The sequence below is a fragment of the Canis lupus genome, chromosome 21 (genome assembly GCF_003254725.2).
Source record: "Canis lupus dingo isolate Sandy chromosome 21, ASM325472v2, whole genome shotgun sequence".
NCBI lineage: Eukaryota > Metazoa > Chordata > Mammalia > Carnivora > Canidae > Canis > Canis lupus.
In genome coordinates this window covers 50,980,409-51,004,880 of record NC_064263.1, presented here as the reverse complement: position 1 = coordinate 51,004,880, position 24,472 = coordinate 50,980,409, and the positions used below count along the sequence as shown (strand labels likewise).

Here is a 24,472-nt window from a genome sequence, read left to right as displayed (position 1 = left end):
AAACTTCAAAAGGAAGCATCCATTGCTAAGCTGATATGATAAACAAAATGATTAATACAAGCCTCTAGGATCCTATTCAAATCTCCATCCAACTACTCTCTTAATACAAACTATCTGCCAGTTTGGTCTCTTTATCACCTCCACGTTCACTTCAGAGTAATTTCTTTTCCTTGTCTACTCTTCCTCTTACCTGACCTCATGGGATACCCTATACCCAGAATGTTCCCTCATCCACTCTGTAAATCCACTTCGAGCTCCCACTATGAGCGAAACTGGGAAGCACAAAGTGAAGGAGACAAGCGTGGGGAATTTCAAACACCTAATTGGTCCTCAGTGTACATTTGCTGCATGAGCTTTGCCCTCTAGGCGGTTCCAGTCCAGGAGAGGGACATGTATCACACATATGTGTAGCTCTTGTGAACTCTGAAAAGGGCTAAGAACCAAATATTATCAAACTGTCAAAGGTTTTTTAAAATTATATTTATTTATTTATGAGATTGGGAGACAGAGAGCAGAAGAAGGGATAGAGGGAGAAGGAGAGAGAGAATCCCAAGCAGACTCCCCACTGAGTGAGGAGCCTGACATGGGGCTTGATCTCATGACCTGAGCTGTAGTCAAGAGTAAGACTCTTAATTGACGGATCCACCCAGGTGTTCCAAAACAGAAAGTTTAACTCAGCTCTCAACCAGCCTTCCACTTGTTCCCTCTATTTGTACAGTTATAGGCACAGAGTAAATGCTTGCTGATTACACGTTGACTTCCCATAAAAGTTGCTACACAAGAGAGCAATAGAAAACAAGAAAAATAGGAGTCTATCACATACCCATAAGTGGGTGGTGGGGAGGGGGAATTTTAGGTGAACAGAAACAACAGGCAGCATATACCATTTGGAGAATAAATCCTAATGTAAAACTAGCAGATCATAGACAAGAATCAAAATTTTGCCTGTAGCCCCTTTAACAAAGATCTTGGCTTATTCTAGACCCTTTTCTGTGAGAATGTTCTGAACACAATTCTTATGAATCAACAGGAGAAGATTCCTCCGCTTTGTCTTCCAGCTCACTGTAAATCGGTGAATATATGTTTAATTCTTCATAAAGACGATCTTCTACAATCTGATGAGGGAAAAATGATTTAATATCAATCACCAGGAATTTTCTGCCACTAGATGACTCATTTGCAAGAACTGGATCATCTCTTTTTGCTTTTCTGAGTCTCATACTCTCTCATTACACTGTGATTATTCCCTCCATCTCCAACAAATCAAACCAGACTGGCTGGCCAAGTGGGCCCAGAAGAAATTACATCCATCAATAACAGTTTGGAGAGACTATTATGTGTCTGATCTTTGGTATATCTGCTGTCTTATTTATCTTTGGAGGGAAGTTATATACAAAAAAAAAAAAAAAAAGCCACCAGTTGAATGTTTCAGGCAAGTGGACAGATGGAGAGAGTGTGTGCCATCTGGAGGATCTGAGTAAGTGCGTGCACATCAGGTATTGGTGGTTCTTTCTCATACATTGAGGGTGTAATGATGGGTAGGGCAAGTGGAAATGCAGCTGGTAGTCGTGAATTAGGAAGGAAAGAAAATTGAGGCTTCAGAGCAAGCACGAAAGTAAAAGCCAAGAAAAAGGAAAAAGCAGGAACAAATATAAGGAAGCTACGCTGGAAGAGAAAATGAACCCGGATACCTAAGTGTTTCCATCATATGATACTGCATATTCGTCTCTCATGCTCAGCACATTTAGAAGCGTATCTGCATTTTCTAAAATTATGAAGATTCTACTCTCCTAACCCTTAGTCATGAGGATTATACTATGAGATTTGCGCTCTTATGAGTGGAAAGTGTGATTTAAAATATAGATTTGGAAACCAAAATACTAAAACATGGACAAAAAATGTTCTAGAAGAAAGTTTCCAGGAAACCCAAGCTGTATTTTTAAGCAATGAAGCTCAACTGCTTCAGCTTGTCATTCAGGATTATCAGGCCTCTACTTACCTTGTTCCCTTGGACTAATTCTCCAACTCCATAGATCGTCAGTGACACGGCACTGCAAAACCCCAGAATAGTGAGAAACAGGATCATCGCTACAATTTCCTGTTGAACAGTAACCAACAAGACAAGTAGAGTCACAAGGCAGGTGCCCCAAAGGTGTGTTCCTAACAGAAGCCCCTGATTTCATCACCCCGATGTGATCACTCCCAATGAAGTGACACATACATGGGAAAGCCACAAAAAGGGAGGTCAAGGCGGGTGACTCCAGCCTCACAGAACCCAGCTGGGGAGGGAGCGGCAGCCAGCATCTTTGTCCATGAATCCCCCGAACACTACACTATGTGATAGAGGTCACAGCAAAGGACGACGTTCGTGGGAAAGGAGAGGGTTTGTACTTAGAGTAGGACCCAGACCTTAGCCCCCTCACAAGAAATACGTACTGTGGAAAAACAAGCCACAAAGCAGAAGTCGTCTCTGGGAGCTTGCTGGCAGTTGTGGATGTAAGCCGAGCTCCTCTGCAGGTTGACCGTCAGGATAAAGATTCCTATTCCCGCAGCTATGCTGCTGACAGTGTTGGCTCCCAGGCTGCCCCATGCCTGATGGTGAAGGACAGCACGCAGGCCTGAGCCCCCACCTGCCAGTGCGTTCAATAGCCCTGTCTGTGTTTTTAGGGCTGGTTGCACCCAATAAACTTTGCATCAGTTCAAAATGTAAATTAAAAAAGGAAATCTTGGAAACATCCTCATTGTTTAACAAACATCTATAACCTTCTTGCGGGTCTGTGTTCGGGAAGACCCATATGGACGCACGTCATCCTCCTCAATCTCCTTTAACCAGAAACAAATCATCCATCTGATCATCTGATTGTCCTTAGGAGGACAAGGCCTGGTGGGGCGATATTTTTTAAGCAAGTGCCAAGGTAATTATGCTTTATTGTTTTCTAAAGAAGACAACTGATATTTTAATGGTTATATCCAACACAAAATAGATTGGAAAAGAACCCCACATATCCACATTCACTCATAATATGAGACATGATGACATGATGACACGTCTCCCTCAAGACTCCTAAAATTCCATCGTCCTTATCTTCTCAAGGATGGATGAAGACTGAATGGCAACTCACCAGATATGTAGCATGTTTCTTTTCAGACATAATTGGCAAAAATCCAGAAATAGCAAACTGTAAAAGGAAGAGGGAAAAACACAGTGAGTCTCTGCCCTTTATTTCCTCTTCAGCCCCATCTTCCAAATACAAGGTAAAGTTGTGAGAACTCTGTAAAGCTGAGTTAATATTCCCCATAAGCTCACTATTTTCTTAGTCTTATTCCCTATAGAGTGCTTCTCAAAATTAAGTGTGCATATGAATCATGTGACAGTATTTTTAAAAATACAGATTCTTTTTTTTTTTTTAATTGAAGCATAGTTGACCTGCAATGTTACGTTAGTTCCAGGTGTACCGCATAGTGACTCCACAAACCTACCCACTACACTATGCTCACCACAAGTGTGGCTACCGTCACGCTATACAACACTATTGCAACACCATTGACTGTGTTCCCTATATTGCAACACCATGGACTATATGTGCCTTTTATGCCCATGACTTATTCATTCCATAACAGGAAGCCTGTACCTCCCACTCCCCCTCACCCATTTTGCCCATCCCTCCAACCTCTTCCTCTCTGGCAACCACAAGTTTTTTTTTCTGTATTTATGGGTCTGCTTCAGAATGCAGACTTTTATTCAGTAGGTCCTGAAGGGGGCTTGAGATTCTTAATTTCTACCAGCCTCCCAGGTGATGCTGACCCTAACAATCCATGGGTTACTTTCAGAGCAGCAAGGTCTGGGAGACCTGGTACATGACTGTTATAAAATGATTCCAATTTATCGTAATTATTTCTCTGTATGAGTGTCCTGTGTCAGAGTGTCAGCCTCTCTGGACAAGAAATATGTGTTTGTGGCATATATCTCAAATCTGAAGTATGTTGCATAAACATATAATAATTATGAAAATGTACATGGGAAAAGATTTATTGAAAATATAAATTAATGGCACAAATGCAAAACAATTTCAAAGTTTCAGAGTGTATGATGGGTTGAGAGACACCTAATAAGCTAAGTGTATGGAATGAAGGACAATAGAGAGAAGTGTGGAATAAAATATGGCAGAGGCTTGAGGAGAGTCATGAACACAGGTAGGTGATCTGATGAGTCCTAAGTGTTTAGCAGAGTGCCAAGCTAATGTGATATTTTTTTAGAGTTAAAATATATCCTTGTGAATGAAATGTTGATACAAAACACCATGGATTAATAAAAAAAATTATTGTGCTGAGTGAAGGAAGACGGATTGTAGAGAGAATATGCTGTATAATTCTCTTTAAATAAAACCCTAGAAAATCCAAACTAATCTGAAGTGACAGAAAGCAGATCAGTGATTGCTTGAGGGTGGAAAGACAGGGAACAGAGGAAGGGATTACCAAGGGGCGCAAGGAAGTTTTTAGAGGTGATGGAGATGTTCCTTATATTGATGTGGTGCTGTTATCACGTGTATACACGTGTCAAGATGTATCAGGTTGTAGACTTTAAACATGTGCAATTGATTGCATGTCAATTACACATCAATAAAGCCATATATTTTTATGATCTCCTTCAGTCCTCTAGTTTAGAAATAGCACAATGATTAAAGGAGACATAATGAGAACACACTTAAAGGAGTTTCTAGGATGTAGTAGTTCATCAGATGCCTTCGACCTAACTTCAACTTACTCTCCTCACCTCCTCAGTCTTCCCCCTGACCTCATGGAGATAACTTGATCGATGAATAGGTTTAGAGATGTTTTCCTGGAATTGATTTCTGAAAGTTTAGATTCAATTTTTTATTAGCTAAGTGCCCCTTGGGCAATTCATTTAACTTTTATCAATCTCAGGTTTCTCATCTGATAAAAGTGTGCTAACATGTTTAGCCCAAGTGCTTTGTAAACCGCAATATGTTCATACACCCTAAATACTGGAGTAAATGGTTGGTTAGACCTGGCTGAGACAAGAGAAAAGCTATGCGCAGTATTATTTCCAAAGCAACTGTAGATATTTACTCACAAACACTGCTCCCCAGAATGGGTAGCCTGCTTTAAATGATGAAAAAATGTCTTCCTTAAATTCTGAAATATTGATCACGGAGCAGACAATTATTCCAAAACAAAGACATATCAAGGCAATCAGAATTTGTGTTACCTATAAAAAAAATGCATATGTTTTGTAAAATAAGAAGGTATTTTCCCAAGATTGCATCAAATTCCTTTTGACTGAGGCCAAATATGAGAAATTGCTTTGGTGTCTTAGGCAGTTCTGAGACAGAATTCAAATGCAGCATGTCCCAGTATCACCTGGCCACTCTAAAAGTGGATACAGGCGTGACCTAATGCAGGGGCAGCCAATACATTTCCATATGCCTTTATTTACATGGAGTGGACAAGCAACAATTGTGCTTTCCATCGAGGTGCAGACAAAAAATTATTAATTTGATATTAATGATATTAATCCAAGAGCAACTGACCAGAGTTGGCAGATCCCATTTGCCATTCTTACCCTAGTCTTCATGAGGAAATGCTTTTCTCCACTCAGTCAGACCCAGTATCACCTCTTCGTCTACCAGGCTTTTACAGCCTCATGAATTCAAGTGGGGAAACTGTGTTCATGTACCCAAATACTCTTTCCTAGAGCCAGTCCCACTCTGGTTGAGGTAGGCAGATGTTCACTCACCCCCAGAAATTCCAGCTCCCTCTTCAGAAACATCAGCCACGTATGGCACGGTGGGGATGAGCCAGCCTTCTCCAGTAAGGGGTTTTCACGGAGAGGTACTTCTGAAAGTTCAATTTCAGGTGCGCTGTGAGGTTTAAACAGAAATCCAGCCCTGAGAAAAATTCTCTCTCTGTGAAAAGTTCTCAACTGACAGAAAGGGGAGATTTTGATTATTTTTTCAAAAACAATCTTGCAATTAAAATCTTCATTAGGGGATCCCTGGGTGGTTCAGTGGTTTGGCACCTGACTTTGGCCCAGGGCGCGATCCTGGAGTCCCGGGATCGAGTCCCAAATCTGGCTCCCTGCATGGAGCCTGCTTCTCCCTCCTCTACCTCTCTCTATCATGAATAAATGAATAAACCTTAATAAAATAAAATAAAATAATAAAATAAAATAAAATAAAATAAAATAAAATAAAATAAAATGAAATAAAATAAAATAAAATCTTCATTAAAATGTATAGGAAGCTAAGATTCAGAGGGTCAAGGTTGGGGGTCAAGAACGCTGTCTACCGGTGATGAGATGAACAAAATGGAACAAAAAAATGAGCCAAGTCTTGATTCATGGTTACTACCAAGTTCTTTCCCAGTGATCTATGCTGATGAGGAAAAATAAAAACAGGCATGCTTACCTAGGTATCTCCCAGTCTTTTTAACACAAAAATACGTTTTGTCAATGATAAAATGTGCCCAAAGGAATGGCTCTGAAGGATTAGTTGAAGCTCTCTTCTTGTTTTCATCCTCAGAGAAGGCTAATTGGAAATACTGCCCCTCCTAAAACCCTGGAATATACTTAATATTTTGCAATGGTATTCAATCCAATACTGACTCTCAAGGCTCTATCATCAGCCTCTGTAAAGACTTTAAAATGAAACTCTTAATAACATGCTCATCCTCAGAATGCAAGTGAAACCTGAATCGTGCCTCTCTACCAACCCCGCTCAAGAATGTTTCCCACTACACAGTGGGACAGGATCCCATAGCTGGCGGTTCACAAAGAGTGACCAGGAAGGTGTCCCAGGTCAGGCTGGAAAGTTTCCCTTCACAGACATAAAATGCAGAGGCAAGAAATCCCCTTTGGTGGGACAAACTCCCCTACCTCAACCCCAGAATATGAGCCCTTGTTGTAGGAAAACTTTATTCCCAGTGCACAACTGAATAAAAACCTTCCTCCCCATCACCCAGACAGAACCACTGGCAAAGTGCAGCGAAGAGCTCCTTTATACTCAATATATTAATTAAACCAGATGGGTCCATGCCTAAATCCATGGACTGGCATCTCCCCAGCCCTGTGACTATCTCTGTTCCTCTGGGAATAGGAGAAAACCAGTAGTTGGCACCTACCTGGAGGGTCCCTGCGGGTTCGGGAGAGCAAGGCCTGCCCTGCCACTGTTTTCTGGCTCCATTTTCTCATTAGCCAAGCTGTCGGCCAGGGAAGGACGTTGGTGCAGTGAGCTGGGGGGGCTTCCGTCCGTTGGGGTTGTCTATGACACGGATGACTATCTTCATACCGAAGATACTGGTCAGATAAGTTTCCCAGCTGATTAAGAGAAATAGGGCTTTTTATTTGTTTTTGTTTGTTAGAATGAGGAACAAAGCCGAGGGACTGTTCAGGGAGTGGTGGGAGATGAGGAAATTCGAGACTTCTGGAGAATAACTCTCCTGAGACCAGCACAATTTACAGAACCAGCAAATGAAACAGGTTAGTGGAGACTAAGAGGGTGAGAGAGAGTCGCAGAACACAGAGATGGTCTCCTCTTCTGGAACTTTCTCTACTTGGCCGTTTCTGTGCCAGAAGTCTTCCGAAGGTGCCTCTGGGAAAGCCCGTGTTCCCTGTACAGGGCAGAGGCCGCATCACACACCGTCTAAGGGTGAAGCACGGCTAGCCGGAGGGTCTTAGCCCGAGTCTCTGGATTTGGCTCTGACTTCAATACTTCTCGTCTTCCTCTCTCTCCCTGTCCTTTGGACACTATTTACATGGCCCTCGGCAGCGGATGGGCCCTGAGACTGGACGGGGGAAGGCTCCGGGTCACTCTTGGTAGACGGCGGGAGCTCCATGTCCACACAGAAGACCCCTGGCTCCTAAACATTAGGCCGATTCCGCTGTTTTGTTTTTGACGATGGCAGAGCTGTGGCCACGAAGAACCAAGGGACAAGAGCCTGATGATCCTGTGAGTAGATCTAGGCCGCCCTGGATGGAGCAGGGCATCTGAATAGGGTCAGAGCTTAACGGACATGTTCATGTTAATAGCATGAATAACTTACAAGAATTGGAATACGTGGCGAAATGAATCCACAGGTGAGATTCACAGATTCCGGGTCCTTTTGTTTCAGTTGAATTTAGACATAACCTTGAGTGGCTCTTCCCTACACTGTAAGACACTGTAAATTGCACATGTATTACCTCCCTGGGATGTGATGAAACTTCTCCTCCTTCTCCGGGAAGCTAGGCTACGTACAGCAAGAGGACACCAGAAGACATATGAGTGCACCTTTCTGACAGCAATGCATTAAACCCGTGCCATCTTCCCACCGTGTCTTTGGGAACCTGTGGATCAAGTCAGTGTGTTACTGGAATTAAGAAATGAAATGTCTTTATGCACGCATTCATCCTAAAGGGCCGTGGGGCTCGGGGCCAGGCACTGCCTTGTCACTGAGCGGGCAGAGGAGGACCCCATGGCCCAGCCTCGGCCGGCTCGCTCCCAAAGCTGGCAGAGCAGGACAGAGGTAAGTGAGATCATGTCACCAATACCTCAGTCGCTGCCGGAGCATGAAGGAGGGGGTGCGATCCTACTGCTGGGGGGATGCCCAACTCGAGAAAGTGTCCTGTGAGCCAGGACGTGAACTCGCGCCCTCAGGAGCTTTCATGTGCAGAATGAGACCACATCTGCCGGCGAAAGTCCTGAGGGACACGCCTGCTGCTGGGATGTCCTGGGAGCTTGTAATCGCGCATTATGTGCAATTAATCGGAAATTAGGCTTGAGATGTGGACGGGAAACAAACGGAGGATGGTCTTTGGGGTTTGGACAGGATACTGTTTTGTGAGAATTCTCAACAGAAACTTGCAAACTGCAAATTAGAAACCGAGACACACCTTGTGGCCTCCAGCTTGCTCCATAGCCGGGTTTCACCAGCGCCTCCTCCCCCCGCTCCAGATGCTGACCCAATCACGCACCCACAGCTGAGTCCGTGGAGCACGCGGTGCCGTCTTTCACAATTGGGAACATTGAAACGTGTGCCAAGATGATGGTGTGTGTGTGCGTGTGTGCGCGAGTGTGTGCGGCAGAGGCAAAATTATCAAGATGAGTCATAACCATGCCTCTGTCTGAAAGAAAGAGATAACAGAGAGACGTTTCCTGCACCACGGGGCCTGCACAGCTACTTGCACGCGCCTCCAACCCACCACCTTGTTTCCAGGAGCAGTTGCTTTTCTTACCACACATCGGACTCACTACTCTTCCAAACCCAGAAGACAATTTGCTTTCAGATCCCGTCTGAACAACTGTTTTCTCCAACCGGATGCTCAATTTACTTAAAATAAATATGCACCAATTTGCGTGTTACTAATGGAACTGTTTTCTGGTATTTCCAAAGGAATTATTACAGCCTCGCTGTCTCCGTCTCTGTGCATCTCTGTGTCCCTCTGTCTCTCCTTGAGAGGACCGGAGAGGCCGAAATGGACACCAAACGCCAAGGTTCCGTGGGAAATTGGGTCATAAAAAGGAAGGAAATAAGAAAATGTTGCTCACAATGGGCTACTCACCTGCCAAGGTCCTGCACAGGTTCCTTCTCTATCTAAGGGCTCACACCCCTTCTAGCTCCCAAAATGCACTTCCACGGGGGAAATTATAAGCGTGTAATATGTTCTCTTCTGACCAAAAACATCTGCCTAGTGGGGAGGCCAAGAGACACCTGGCATCATAGGCCGAGAGCAGCCCCTAGCTCCCATTCCAGGTATGGAGGTGAGCGTGCTAGCTTTCCCCAACCCCGCTGCCTTTCTCCCCAGCCTCCTAATACAACTATATTGGAACATTTGGTCGAATTCATTTTCTACTTTTTCAGGGTCATTCCCAGACTTTGCATAATAGCCTATTCTTTATCAGCTTATTTTTGAAAATGTGATTCTACCTTTCAATCCCTTCCAAGTGTTGTATAAATCGCCTCTTCTTCCCATTGCTAACCCTGGAGAATGAGGTGATGACAGACTTTTTTTCTGGATTACCCGTGTGCCCTTGTTCCGGCCTGGACTCGTTGCCCCTGCAGATGCCACGCTGCTGTCATTGTGGCGATGCGGGAAACAAAGGCAGAAGACAAATTGTTCAATCTCTTCACTGCTCACAGCCCACTGACAAGCCCTTGCAACACGCCGAGGGGCCTTCCTCTAGGGACTCAACTGCCTCTGTGTGGACACTTTGCTATGGGCAAAAGGCAGTTTTAGCCCAATCATCCCCCACCCCCAGCCCCAGGATCCTGTAAGCCTACTTTAATGTGTAAAAATTCCTTTAGAAATTTCCTTTACCTTGACCCTCCTTCCCCAAGACACATGTTGGAGATCATCCCCCAAGTACATGACCCACCGATATACATCTGAAGGGCCTCATGACTGAGGTTCTATCAGACAGTAATGAGTGACCTTTCCCCAACGACAGCCAGCCCCCTCAAGGTCCTGGAGACCTTGCTTACAAACTTCTTTAGAGAACTCTGCTTTCCCTAATCCCCTCCCCAACTTGAAAGTCTATAATGGGCCCCTCCTCAAGACGCTGGCACCACTCTTTCTGCCCATGGGTCCTGTCCCCATGCCTTAACAAGATCGCCTTTTTGCACCAAAGACATCTCAAGAATTCTTTCTTGGCTGCCGACTTCAAACCCTAACGTTCTTCCCTACACCAGTAGGACTTCCCATTCCCCTGTCTTATATTGCATTTTCTATTTCCCTGATCCCACTTTTTTTTTCCCCTTGCACATTGGCAGTGTTTACCTGGAAAATAAAACGGCCAGTTATTTGACCAGCAAAATGAGTTTGTTCAGGAATAGCAGAAGAGTTGCAATTTGGGACAAGCAAAGTATGACAAACTGAGGTGAGTCCAAAAAAACAAGGGAAGGGCAGTTTTTATTAGGTTTTACAAGGAAACTGGGGAGGGTTGTTTTGAACAAACATTCACTGGAGAAGAACAAGGATTTGAGGTTGTGGCAATTCTTCACTGGCTGCAAGCGGTGGTTAGTGCATTGTTGCAGGGGCAAGGAGAGATCTCGTTCTTTTTCTTAAAAGTGGGAGATAGAATTCTTAAGTGAAAATGTCCTCCCTTGCTAAACTAATCCTCTTCCTTTTTTCCTGTAGACAATGCAGGTTGTGAGAACGGCATGTGTGCAAGAGCGTCCACTTCTATTACTCCCGGTCCAGGTAGGACACGCTCTCCAGTTACACACTGGCAAAGGGTATCTGGGAGATAGAGATTGTGAGATTTTGCTGGCCTGAACATTTCCCTTTTTACACCCTTGTACTTGATTGAATTCGAGGGAAGCATAGCCTTTGAACTGGAGAATATGCTTTAACTCAGAATCATTCACTCTATTTTCCTCTAGCATCTAGAGTTCATTTTGGCAATTCCAATGTAATTTTGCAATTACAGTTTGCAAAATTACAAATATTTGTATGGGTCATGTATTTTCTCTCTGGAAATTTTTATAATTTATCTTCATCCATTGAGGTAAAAATACGTGATGTTCAGATTTAATGTAAATCTTTTCTTTTTCGATCGTAAAAAAAAGACTTATTTCTTTAATATCTCATTTTTTATTTTATTTATTTATTTATTTTTATTTATTTTATTTTATTTATTTTATTATTTTTATTTATTTTATTTTATTTATTTATTTTATTATTTTTATTTATTTTATTTTTATTTATTTTAGTATTTTTATTTAAATTCCATTTGTCAACACATAGCACATCATTATTTTCCAAAGTAGTTTTAAATAACTCTTCAATTGTGTATAACCCTCAGTGCTCATCACACCATGTGCCCTCCTTCATGTCCATTGCCTGGTCATCCCGTCCCCCAAACCAACTGCCCTCCAGTATTCTTTTTTTTTTTCTTCCAGTTTTCTTCCCAGAGTTAAGAGTCTCTCACGGTCTATCCCCATCTTTGGTTTTTTCCCATTCAATTTCCCCTCCTTCCCTATGGTCCTCTGCACTATTTCTTCTTATATTCTGCATATGAGTGAAACCATATGATAATTGTCTTGCTCTGGTTGACTTATTTCACTTAACATAATATCTTATGCATTGATTCTACTGGGTAGTCAGTAGTGTGTTCAAATTGGAGACCCACCCATATTCTTTGTTCTAAAAAAATGGCCCATGTATTCTTTTTTGATGACTTCATCATTAAGAAAACTTGTTTCTTTTATCTTTGTGGACCTCTTACTAGGGAGATGGCAGACATCCGAAGTCTGTCTGTCTTTACGTCCTTCTCACATATGGAACACGCTCATTCTGGCCCAATGGCCCTAACTCATTCCAGCGCCAACTCGAAAGTCTAAGTCCTGAGTCTCATCTAAGTATCACCTGCATCAGATATGGGTGAGACAATCTATCCAGAGATAAATGCTTTGATAGATTACTCAAATTTGTCTTTAATCAGTATCAAATTGTGACAATTTAGGTAACCTTTATTTGGTTGCGGTTTCATTTTTTGAATTTTTTGAATGTTTGACTGCATTTATTATTATTTTTTGTTTTATTTTTATTTTTTTAATAATAAATTTATTTTTTATTGGTGTTCAATTTACCAAAATACAGAATAACACCCAGTGCTCATCCCGTCAAGTGCCCCCCTCAGTGCCCGTCACCATTCACCCCCACCCCCCGCCCTCCTCCCCTTCCACCACTCCTAGTTCGTTTCCCAGAGTTAAGAGTCTCATGTTCTGTCTCCCTTTCTGATATTTCCTACCCATTTCTTCTCCTTTCCCTTCTGTTCCCTTTCACTATTATTTATATTCCCCAAATGAATGAGACCATATAATGTTTGTCCTTCTCCAATTGACTTATTTCACTCAGCATAATACCCTCCAGTTCCATCCACGTTGAAGCAAATGGTGGGTATTTGTCATTTCTAATGGCTGAGGAATATCCCATTGTATACATAGACCACAGCTTCTTTATCCATCATCTGTCGATGGACACCGAGGCTCCTTCCACAGTTTGGCTATTGTGGACATTGCTGCTAGAATCATCGGGGTGCAGGTGTCCCGGCGTTTCATTGCATCTGTATCTTTGGGGTAAATCCCCAACAGTGCAATTGCTGGGTCGTAGGGCAGGTCTATTTTTAACTCTTTGAGGAACCTCCACACAGTTTTCCAGAGTGGCTGCACCAGTTCACGTTCCCACCAACAGTATAAGAGGGTTCCCTTTTCTCCACATCCTCTCCAACATTTGTGGTTTCCTGCCTTGTTAATTTTCCCCATTCTCACTAGTGTGAGGTGGGATCTCATTGTGGTTTTGATTTGTATTTCCCTGATGGCAAGTGATGCAGAGCATTTTCTCATGTGCGTGTTGGCCATGTCTATGTCTTCCTCTGTGAGATTTCTGTTCATGTCTTTTGCCCATTTCATGATGAGATTGTTTCTTTCTTTGGTGTTGAGTTTAAAAAGTCCTTTATAGATCTTGGAAACTAGCCCTTTATCTGATAGGTCATTTGCAAATATCTTCTCCCATTCTGTAGGTTGTCTTTGAGTTTTGTGGACTGTATCCTTTGCTGTGCAAAAGCTTCTTACCTTGATGAAGTCCCAATAGTTCATTTTTGCTTTTGTTTCTTTTGCCTTCGTGGGTCCCGTTTCTTACTCTCCCGCTGTTGCTCTCCCTGCTTGTGCTCTTTCTCGCTCTCTCTGTCAAATAAATACATAAAATCTTTTTTTAAATAAATAAAATTTATCCATTGGGGAATGTGTGTGTTCGTATATGTGTGTGTATATGTATATACACACACATATAATGTATATGTACATATACATTATATATGTTACTTAAAGATTTTATTTTATTTTTATTTTTTTAAGATTTGATTTTATTTATTTGACAGGGAGACAGAACACATACGCTGGAGGCATGGCAAACAGGGGGCAAGGCAGGCTCCCCAGTGAGCAGGGAGCGCTAGGCAGGGCTGGATCCCAAGACCCTGAGATCAGGACCTGAGCTGAGGGCAGATGCTTAACCGACTGAGCCACTCAGGTGCTCCTAAAGATTTTAATTTTTAATTTTTTTTAATTTTTAATTTTTAATTTTTTTTAGATTTTAATTTCTTTTTTTGCCAATTTGAATGTCTTTTTTTTAAATAATAAATTTATTTTTTATTGGTGTTCAATTTGCCAAAATACAGAATAACACCCAGTGCTCATCCCGTCAAATGCCCCCCTCAGGGCCATTTCTTAAATCTTTATACTCAGCGGTGGGGCTTGAATTCACACTTCAAGATCAAGAGTCACACGTTCTGCTGAGTCAACCATGCCCTCCGGGGAATAGGTATGTATTTTAGATAAGACATCTACTGAGCTAAAACGTATGTGATGTGGGAGCAGCGCTTCTCCCTGATCAGAGGGCTGCGTGCCTGTTTTCCTCCTTATCTCATAGCTCCAGCCAGCCTTGGTTTATTTCTTTTAATCTCCCAAGCACCAAGCTCTCAAAAGCCTCAAATCTCCCCTCTTGGTGTTAGTCCTCCCTTCCTGAATGTGTTTCCCCTCAAGCTCCACCAGACAATTTCTGCTTTTCCTCCAGACTGACTCTTGTGTCCACATCCACACTTCCCTGAATGAAGCCCTCTCCAGTCCTGGCCAAGTCTGGAGGAAGCTCCCTGGTGTTGAGAATGCCCTCTGCCTCCCTTCTCCTACTGTTTTCACTTCTGCGCCTCCACTGACCCGATGCCCCGATGTATCTGCGTCTTCCCAGGGTGGTAACTCCAGGGCCCAGCTCCGAGTCTGTCACACTCTGGACCCGCAGTGAACACACGCCTAGCAAACGGATGAACTGTTGGCCCAGCCCGATACAGCCGTGCCTCGTGGATGGTAATGAAAATAGGTTTGCAAGGACTAGAGCCTCTCATCCCAAGGAACTCCGCAGTGCTTCTGGAGTGAGGAAGTCTCTTCTGACCACATCATTTAACTTGACTTCTTAAAATAACTACAAATAGCAGGGATAATTTTCAGCCTTTAGGCAAAATAAATTACGTTCAATAATTTTCTAACTGTAGCTTTTTTTGTTGTTTTTTTATTTTTATTTATTTATTTAGCTTTTTTTTTTTTTTTTTTTTTGAATCGGAGAAGTACAGGTCTCTTGAGAACCCCAGTTAAGTTCACCTACCCAGCTTTTACTGGGTCAAGCATTGTTCCAAGTGTTTTTCATTTAACCAATTTATCTCCCACAGGTCCATATGAATAAGAACTACTCTTATGATCCTTTCCATTGCGTAAGTGGAGCATCATAGCGTTAAGTAACTTGCCAAAAGACGCACAGTCAACAATGGAGGAGAGAGGGATTGGAACCTGGTAATCTGGCTCCCGAGTACCATTATTATCCCTCTGAGCTTATGCAGAAACTCTCTCACTAAATTCCACACCTCGGGTGTGTCCAGACCATCCCATTCCACAGTTGGCAGCCACATTTGGAGGCAGCCTCTTGGATTTAATACATCTAAGGGGTGCACATGTGCACACACGCCCATGCCCATGTCTTCCCAAAGCAATAACTATATAATTATGTCTAACATTTTGGCACCAGGGTAACAAATTCTAGAGGGAAGCCATGCTCTTAGCTAAAAGTTCCTAATCTCTACATGGCAACCATACAGAAAACTCTGCATTCTCATGGCCCACTGGGAGGCACTTCTAACAGATGACAAAAAAGGAGGCTTTCTCTGAAGAGGAAATCTCTTGAGTTTACCTTGGAGGCATCAGGCCTTGGAAGGCATCTTCCCTCTGAGCTGAGTAGGAGACACTCAGTAATGATTGCTACCGTGTAAGTTCTGGAAAACTGCAGCCTCTTCTGACTCCGGTTTAATGTACCTTTGCCTTGAACAACATTTTAGAGGAATCAGTGAAAATGTGGTGGCTATAGAGGGTGCTAACCCCCCTCTGCCTCCGAGACCGCTCTGATTTCACTGCACTTCCTGAAGGGTTACTGTTGATTGCAAAACTGACAGCAGGAGCAACCGCGCTCTGGCTTTGAGACGTTGCCCAACGCATTGTTGGAACAAGAAATACAAGCAGGAAATGCAGGAGGATGGGCGGGAATGCATTGTGGGATGAGGATGGAATAGTGATTTCAAAGAATAATCGAGTCATTAAGAGTGGTGTCTGGTGGAGGGAGAGTGGTCACGTGTGTCATCACATTCAGTTCTCACGGGCTTGGAGAGACGAGGTGATTGGCCACAATGTGATAGATGCAAAAATAATGCAAATTTTAAATGCACCGAATGATTGCCATGTAGCATTCCTCACTCTAAATGCTTTACATGCACTGACCCACTTCCTCCTTGTGCTAACTCCAGACCTAGGTACAATGGTCAGACCAATGTCAAAGAAGAGAAAACCATGACATGGAAATGTTAACAGGCTTTCCTAACACCAGCCAGTACCTGGGCAAGCTGTGCGCAAATCTCAGGCTCTGGGTAGGCTGAGATTGGAGTCCTTCTTATTACCCCCACTGGGATTTATTTTATTTTATTTTATTTTATTTTATTTTATTTTATTTTATTTTATTTTATTTATTTCATTTATTTTATTTTATTTTATTTTATTTTATTTTATTTTATTTATTTTATTTTTATTTTATTTTAAGGTTAGAAAGAGAGTTTTATTTGAGCCCAAGTTAGGACAACTGCCTGGGAAACAGTCTTCACAGGGGAGAAAGTGTTCTGGAGAAGGAACAGTTTCCACAGGCTTATTTACTTTTTACATCGTGTACAAGCTCAAAAGATTATACATTAATATATCGGCAGGAATCACAAGTTTTAACATCAAGGGATGCAGGGAGTAGGAGCACTGATTAATATCTCAAAGACAAGATGGTTTTCCTTTAGGTGACTCATTCACAAAGCAGGTGCACAATGTATGCTTGCTGGGCCATAAATCAGAGTTTTGGTATTTTTTAAAAAATTTTATTTGAATTCAATTTGCTAACATATAGTATAACACCCAGTGCTCATCCCATCATGTGCCCTCCTCATGCCCGTCACCCAGTGACTCCATCCCCCGATCTCCTTCCCTTTCCACAACCCTTTGTTTCCCAGAGTTAGGAGTCTCTCATGGTTTGTCTTCCTCACTCAGCTCCTCTCCTTTCCTTTATAATCCTTTTCACTATTTCTTACATTCCACGTATAAGTGAAACTATATGATGATTGTCCTTCTCCGACTGACTTACTTCACTCAGCATCATACCCTCCAGGTCCATCCACATCGATGTAAATGGTGGGTATCCGTCCCTTCTGAGGGCTGAGGAATATCCCACTGTATCCATAGACCACAGCTTCTTTATCCATCATCTGTCGGTGGACGCCGAGGCTCCCTCCACAGTGTGGCTACGATGGTCATTGCTGCTGTGAACATTGGGGTGCAGCTGTCCCGGGTTTCACTGCATCTGTATCTTTCCCCCACTGGGATTTTAATAATGCCTCTGTTCACTGAGAGAAGTGTCCCAGCTTAGAAGATGAATTATTGTCAAAATTAATAAAAAGAAACCTCATTTAAAATGGTGTTGGGAGGGAGGGAAAGATAAAAAAAGACAAAATCAGGGAGACAAACCATACGAGACTCTTAACTATGGGAAACCAACAGAGAGTTGCTGGAAGGGACAGGGTAAGGGGAAGGGGTAACTGGGTGATGGGCATTAAGGAGGGCACCTGATGTGATGAACCCTGGTTTACATAAGACTGATGAGTCACTGACCTCTACCTAATAGAAACTAATAATACACTTTATGTTAATAAACAACTGAATTTAAGTTAAAAAAATGGTATTGGGAGGCCAAAACCAGGAGCTCTCACCTCCTACCACTTCAGGGGGATTACAGGCCTCACAGGGCAGAGACATACCTTCTCGAGCTACTTTACCTACTTTACTATCCAGGAGGAGGAAGAAAGGTGCTTCTCTGGCAACAGCCCAGCCAATGAGGAGCCCCTCTGCTTGGAATTCCCGGCTTCTCCAACGGACTCTGTGTTCATAACAGCTCCCCAGCCCCCCTCCCGCTTCCTCTATAGAGGAGCTGTCCTGTTTCTGTCCCCCTGACCTGCCTGTGGTGTGTTGTGGTTTGCTTTTCCCCAGTTGTAATCGTCCACTATTTCCAAATAATAGACAGTTTTGCTTGTAAGTTTACCTCGACATAATCATCCTAAATAAACAAGTGTCCTTAAGTAGGTGATGGAAAGACCAGAGCCAAGAGACAGTAAGGAAATAACGTGAAGATTCAAATCACAGTGCCCTGGTCACAGAGCCGGGCTGGTGAGGGAGGCCTGAGAAGGAAGTCTGTGAGAAGGAGGATATTTCCGACAAACTGGGCGAGGTTCTAGTTCTAGAAACTGGAGCAGAATTGGTAGCTTGGTCACAGGAAAGAGAGAAAGGGGGTGGGATACGATGACCCAAGGGAAGTTCTGGGAGACTGTGAACTTGGGCCCGGAATAGATAGTGGGCCGAGGTCCAGCAGCCTGAAAAATGTAAAACTGCAGGAGCTCTGCCGCCAGGGCTGGCACCTGAGCCTGGAGCAGCGGCTGCAGAGCGATGGGCGACAGAGAACCCCCAACTGCAATTCATGAGGGAACAGCCAGCAGGAGGGCAGCGCTGCAGCTTCACGGTAGCCAGAGCCATTGCAGATGGGATAGTGAAGAGGGGGCTGGAGCGGGGAAGGGAAGGGGAGCAGGTGGAGAGAGGAGGAGGAGGGAAGATGGTAGGGGGTGGAGGAAGGAAGGGAGGAGGAGGAGAGAGGATGGTAGGGGGTAGGGGAAGGCAGGGGAGGAGGAGGAGAGAGGAGGAGGAGAGGAGAAAAGGGAGGGAAGGGAGAAGAGGAGAAGGAGAGGAAGAGGAGGAGGAGGAGGCAGGGGAGGGGAGGCGGAAGAGAAGGATAAGAGAGTGCCTTCAGGGAAGGAGAGGAGGGAGTATGAGTAAGCGGGGAAACAGTAGTTCCTTTAAGGTACGTGCTCTAACTGTAGAGCGTGGGGGGAAAGCTCTGGAAGGAAGTCACTGAGGTCGGGGTCCAGTTGTCTTGTTTGCAGACAGGGACCGAGTGCGCACCTGGGGAGCGGTAGGGAGATGAGGTGTCGGGATGCAGGTAGCCGGGTCTCCGGCCTCTAAGGAAGGCCTTCACAGCCACTCAAAATAGACGAATAGAGATGGGGGAGCGTCTCGAATCCCTCAGAGAGAGGGTGGCTGGGAAGCCGCCCTGGAGAGAAGACCACGGGGCGTCCTCCCCTGGCCCGCGGATCCCCTGGCCCCAAGACAGAGTGTTTCTGAGGCTGCTGACCAGCTTCTGGGGCGGGACCATCACATAATGAATGATCAAGCTCAAAATTCAAGTTGCTGGTTTCCAAAAGGGAGAAGGAATCCTTATTTGAATGAAGTCAGCACCGCAGTTGACCGGCCGCAAGGGACCCGTCAGGCTACTTGGAAAGTGGCGCGTTTCTCAACACTTGCTTGTCTTAACCCAGCTACTCACTAGTGTTTGCACCGCTGCTTTGATCCCCACACACGAGCGTGGGCTCACGAGAGCACAAACCCACTGCAACTGCACCCTTCCTGGGGCAGCGCCTTCGTGCGTCTTAATAAGCAAATAAATTCTTGCTGAGAAAAAGAACCGGTTCACCATGTGAGGTCTCTGAAATGCGGTCAGGGAGTTTGCGTCTCCTCTGAAAACTGGGTTTTCTGTGCCATTAAGCGCGAACCGTACAAGTGATTGACTCGGACCCTATCCTCTCGGTGGGTCCCCTCAGCAAGCTGCGCCTCTGGGACAGCGGTGGAAATACCAGGAGCTGGAGGAGGAGCTTCCTACAGAAAAAGCTCGTTCAGTTCTCTCCCAATAGATGGATCTTGCACCAGTTTAGGAGCTGACCCCAGGCAGTACTTGGAAGAAATGGCAGGAAGAGTGTCTCTGACAGTGACCATCAATCGTTTAGTCCTTGTGCTTCTCACGAATAAGCCTGCCGTGAGCCTCAGCAAGCCAGTCATGGGTCCGAGGGACTAATTGTCTCTTTTTTTAAAGATTGTTTGCTTGTTTATTTATTTAACAGAGAAAGAGACAGGGTGGGGCATGAGGGGGGAGGCGAGGCAGAGGGAGCAGCAGACTCCCCGTGGAGCAGGGGGCCCTAGCCCAGCATCAGGACCCCAGCCAAAGGCGACCAGGCGCCGCTGATTGTCTCCCTCTCGCCGTCTGTCCTGTGGGACCGCTGCTCGCTCACGTGTCCGTTGCCAAATAACAACAGAAAGTGGGATCGCACGGTGAAAAGAGCAGCTGAGGTTCAACCCTCGACGAAAGCCCCCCAAACAGTAAGAGAGCCAGCTGACGCCGGAACCGCTCAGGACACTCACCACTAAGGAGGATCTGAATCTTCCCAGAGTGGAAACATGTTCCTGTCCCACGGCGAGCGGTTCGACGCTGCTTGGGCCCGGGTGCTGGATGCTTTCGGTCTTTACAGATCAGTCAGCAAGAAGGTGAGACAGTAGGGGGGGTGGGGGGGGGCGTTCTGGGGCCTGGGGCAGGCAGGTGCTCTGCGCCTGACGGGGAGCTGCGGGTTGCTCCAGGTGTGGGAAGCATTACCCTAGCTTCACTCGGGTAAGGGTCGGAGGAGCCTCCCCAAGGGAAAGAGTCGCAGCAGTTCAGAGATGGGTACAAAAGGGGCATGGACGGGCCCCACGGGAAGTCCAGGCTTCTGGCTTCATTCATTCTATATTACGGTCATTCCAATCTGACGTCATGAGGTCATATCTCAGGTGGCTGAGAAATTCTCTGAGGGTCGGTCTGAGGTGCACGTGTAGCTGCCACACCAACTGGCTGAAATCGAATCCTCCTCGCATCCCAGCATCACGGATCACAGCCGGGCCTCAATGCCCCTCCCCTTACCCCAGCTGATCCTGGTGCCCTGCATGCCCCTCCCTGCCCCAGAGGCCCCGACACCCTGCACCCCCAGCCCAGATGGCCTCAGCATATTGAGCCAAGTCTTCTTGGTCCAGAAGTCTCTATGTGATTGTAAGATCCAACCTCTTTGAGAGGAGACTGGCTGCATGGGAGGTGTCCTCACCTTCCGAGGAAGCGTCCTCTAGACCTGGCTGCAGAGACCTCGGTCTGGGCAGACCCCAGCAGCACGTCTCAGGAAGCAGGATGTGGCGCTGGCCCTGAGCCACTGCATCTGGCGTGGTCCCCTCGGCTGCCTTCACCGCCCACCGACTCAGACAGGAGAGCCGCGGGGCGCCCTGGCAGCGGCCCCCGGGAGCTGTGACTGCAGATTCTCCGAACACTGAAGCCCAAGAAGCATATCAGGCAAAAAGTGCTACCAGACGACGACGCTGCCTGAGCCCGGCGACCTCACCAGGAAGGCTGGGCGGCACACAGCACTCCCCGCCAAGGCTCAGGTGTCCACCTAGCATGCAGAGCAGCCGAAATCACAAATATCTGAAATCAAAAGACATCTATTTCTGCTCTTCTCTGGGTGTGGCTGAAAAAATCAGCAGTGGAGACAATAAGGTAACTTGCCCAGAAACAAGCAACCCCAGGAGGAGAGGGACTTGGAGAAAACCAGCTTTCTTGGCATCCAGTCGATCCACAGGCCCGTCTTTGTTGATTTGTCCATTGATTCATGTTCTAGTTACTTTGGTCAGGTCAGGCCTTGAAAGTATTTGCTTATAATACAAGAGAACGGTGTATGTATATTTTTTTATGCTGGGAAGATCTCCCAGAAGACAAACATATGTATGTCATCGTAGGTTCTCTCCCCTCGTGTTCACACACATCTGCCCACGTGTATAACCCAGCGTTAGACCGATACGTGCATTCCAACACTCAGCCGGAGCACACGTTCCAACTAAGCATTTTATTGCATCTTTCTAAAAATGCCCGTTGTGACCAGAATGGGACTGTGTAATTTAAGTGAACTTGGAAATCAAGCTCACGCTAAAAAACGTTCCCAGCATCTATATCAAAGGCCTATTATTGGTTCTTGTGACAACAGATTATACTCTCAGCTGTCAAGCAAGAGCACGCAAGGGCTTCCTTATATGTGCTGGAAACGGGGTCCCCAGCATCGCCTTGTCTCGGGGTCAAGGCCGGCCCCCGGGCCGCGACCCACTCCGTCTGCATCCCGAGAGCCTGGAGAGCCAGCTCCAGCGACGAAGAGGAAGAGGCTGAGGAAAGACAAAGACAAGTCTACGTGTTATGGTTTTTGTCTTTCACTCTCTTTTTCTGGACTTTCTTCTGATGTTAACATTTCTAGATTCATAAGATTTACATTTATCTTTTAAATCATTCCCAGGGCGCCTGGGCGACTCAGTCGGGCGGGGATCTGCCTTCAGCTCGGGTCGTGAGCTCGGGGTCCTGGGACCCAGCCCCAGTCGGGCGCTGTGCTGGGGGGACGCCTGCTTCTCCCTCTCCCTCTGCCCCTCCTCCCCACTCATGTTTGCTTCCTCTCTCTCTCTCTCTCAAATAAATAAATAAAATCTTTTTAAAAAATTTAAATTATTCCAATATAAGCATCTAGGATTGTTCCAGAAGGTATCAGAGTCCACTGGTTAAGAGCTTAACCCCTGGAATCATAAACCAGGTTCTCCACTCTCAGTTTCTGCAAATTTGGGAACGTTGAACAAGCTGAGGCTCCCATTCTGTCACCTTTTTTTATTTTTAAAGACTTTTGATTGTTTATGAAATGTGAGAATTTTTATTTACACTTAGAAAACCTTGCTTGTAATATATGCTTTCCCAGCACCATTTTACTTGTAATTAATCATGTGATGACTCCTAAGTTCTCTGTTGTCTCTTTAGACTCTGTCTCTTGAATGCATCTAACATTTTACCAAAAAAGTATTCATCAAAGCCTCAAAAAAGAATTTTTAATTTCTGCTATATTAATGTTATTTATCATAGTTTTTTTCTTTTTAAACTGTTTGATTTGTTTCCTTTTCTCTTTTTCTTTTTTTTTAAGATTTTATTTATTTGTTTGAGAGACAGAGCACAAGTGGGGCAAAGGGAGAAGCAGGCTCCCCACTGAGCGGGGATCAATGATGTGGGGCTGGATCCTGGGGCTTGGGGTCACGACCTGAGCTGAAGGCAGATGCTCAACCCACAGAGCTGCACAGGCGCCGCCCTTCCCATTTCCTTTTTTCTATGCAATTAATCCTCTACAAAGCAGAAGCTCCTATATATTTAATTCTTTGGAAGTTTTATTTTTTTTTTATTTGTCTTAAACTTTACAGGATTCCCTCTGCGTCAGGGTCTCCAAAGCCATCCCCAGTCCTGATGACTCGCTAGGAGGACTGAGCACACAGGCTATCAGAGCGATGATTACAGCTGAAGGATGCAGAGCAAGGGAACAGGTGCGTGGGGCACAGGCCATAAGAAACTGCGCTCAAGCGTCCAAGGCTTGAGGCCCAGGGGAGGCCCAGGCGTGCGTACCCCCCAGCAGTGAGCCGAGGCAACAGGTGCGTGTGGTCCACCAAGGAAGGTGCACACAGACTCAGCGTTCAGAGTGTTTATGGGGGGAAACCACATGAGCACCCCCCCACCCAGCACACACCAAAATTCCACATTCTCCAAAGGAGAACAAGCGTTGAACATAAACCATACGTTTCGCACAAACAGTTCAGGCACAGGGAGCCTCTGTCCTAAGAGTGGCGGGAACACTACCCGAATGCAAGTTCCCAGGTGCCACCCGGCAAGCAGGCCTCCCAGAGCTTAGCGGGCTCAACCTGCTGCTTTTAAATGGACTCTGCACGTCGGCGAATTGTCAGGCTGGGGAGGCCTCTATTTTTCTATCATCTGGAGTTAAATTGTATCCGTCGTAGGCAGACCTCTAAAACTGTTTTCTGAGATTGATTCAATCCAACATTAACCTAGGTGCTGCTGTGAAGGACTCCACAGATCAAGGATTCGAAAGCAGGGAGCGTGACCGGGATTTTCTAAGTGACCCGATCTAATGACATAAATCCTCTTTTTTTCTCTATATTTTTTTTATTTGAGTTCAATTTGCCAACATATAGCACATCACCCAGTGCTCATCCCGCCAAGTGCCCCCCTCAGTGCCCGTCACCCAGTCACCCCCACCCCCCACCCACCTCCACTTCCACCACCCCTTGTTTGTTTCCCAGTCAGGGGTCTCTCATGTTCTGTCCCCCTCTCTGATATTTCCCACTCAGTCCCCCTCCTTTCCCCTATGATCCCTTTCACTATGTCTTATATTCCCCGTATGAGGGAGACCAGATGATGATTGTCCTTCTCCGATTGACTTATTTCACTCAGCATCAGACCCTCCAGGTCCCTCCACGTCGAAGCAACTGGTGGGTGTCCGTCCTTTCTAATGGCTGAGGAATATCCCACTGTATACACAAACCACATCTTCTTTATCCATCATCTGTTGATGGACACCGAAGCTCCTTGCACAGTCTGGCTATTGTGGACATTGCTGCTAGAAACATCGGGGTGCAGGTGTCCCGG

General features: G+C 45.2%; 1 protein-coding gene and 1 long non-coding RNA gene across 13 annotated transcripts; one reads left to right on the top strand and one right to left on the bottom strand.

Moving 5' to 3' along the window:
* Nucleotides 1–463: 463 nt before the first annotated feature.
* Nucleotides 464–17,999, bottom strand: MS4A2 (membrane spanning 4-domains A2). Of its 8 annotated transcripts, none has more exons than XM_049098954.1 (9): nucleotides 17,902–17,961; nucleotides 9,925–10,070; nucleotides 7,141–8,344; nucleotides 5,759–5,882; nucleotides 5,096–5,230; nucleotides 3,123–3,179; nucleotides 2,437–2,592; nucleotides 2,000–2,098; nucleotides 464–1,115 (listed from the first exon to the last, which is right to left on the bottom strand). In XM_049098954.1, exons 3-9 carry the CDS (start codon nucleotides 7,200–7,202, stop codon nucleotides 1,017–1,019), a joined length of 732 nt encoding a protein of 243 aa, XP_048954911.1. In that variant the 5' UTR covers nucleotides 7,203–8,344; nucleotides 9,925–10,070; nucleotides 17,902–17,961; the 3' UTR covers nucleotides 464–1,016. The 8 variants fall into 8 exon arrangements, with proteins under 8 accessions (XP_048954911.1, XP_048954913.1, XP_035559799.1 ...); XM_049098956.1 differs by lacking the exon at nucleotides 9,925–10,070 and having other exon boundaries at nucleotides 5,759–5,859; nucleotides 7,141–7,336; nucleotides 8,201–8,344; nucleotides 17,832–17,926; XM_035703906.2 differs by lacking the exon at nucleotides 9,925–10,070 and having other exon boundaries at nucleotides 7,141–7,336; nucleotides 8,062–8,344; nucleotides 17,832–17,923.
* LOC112667806 (uncharacterized) lies at nucleotides 7,148–15,035 on the top strand. 5 transcript variants are annotated; one of them, XR_007404643.1, is made up of 6 exons: nucleotides 7,148–10,268; nucleotides 10,768–10,874; nucleotides 11,135–11,197; nucleotides 13,878–14,026; nucleotides 14,175–14,317; nucleotides 14,570–15,035. It is a non-coding gene; the product is annotated as an uncharacterized LOC112667806 (long non-coding RNA). The 5 variants fall into 5 exon arrangements; XR_007404646.1 differs by having other exon boundaries at nucleotides 7,150–8,523; XR_004807848.2 differs by having other exon boundaries at nucleotides 7,150–9,750.
* Nucleotides 18,000–24,472: the final 6,473 nt, after the last annotated feature.

Coding starts and splice junctions, on each gene's coding strand:
- MS4A2 (XM_025459848.3), bottom strand. CDS start 7,202: ATGGAGCCAGAAAACAGTGGCAGGGCAGGCCTTGCTCTCCCGAACCCG. Junction 5,231..5,758: donor GGGAGCTGGAATTTCTGGGG/GTGAGTGAACAT, acceptor TTTTTTTTATAG/GTAACACAAATTCTGATTGC. Junction 3,180..5,095: donor CATTCTGGGGAGCAGTGTTT/GTGAGTAAATAT, acceptor TTCCTTTTACAG/TTTGCTATTTCTGGATTTTT.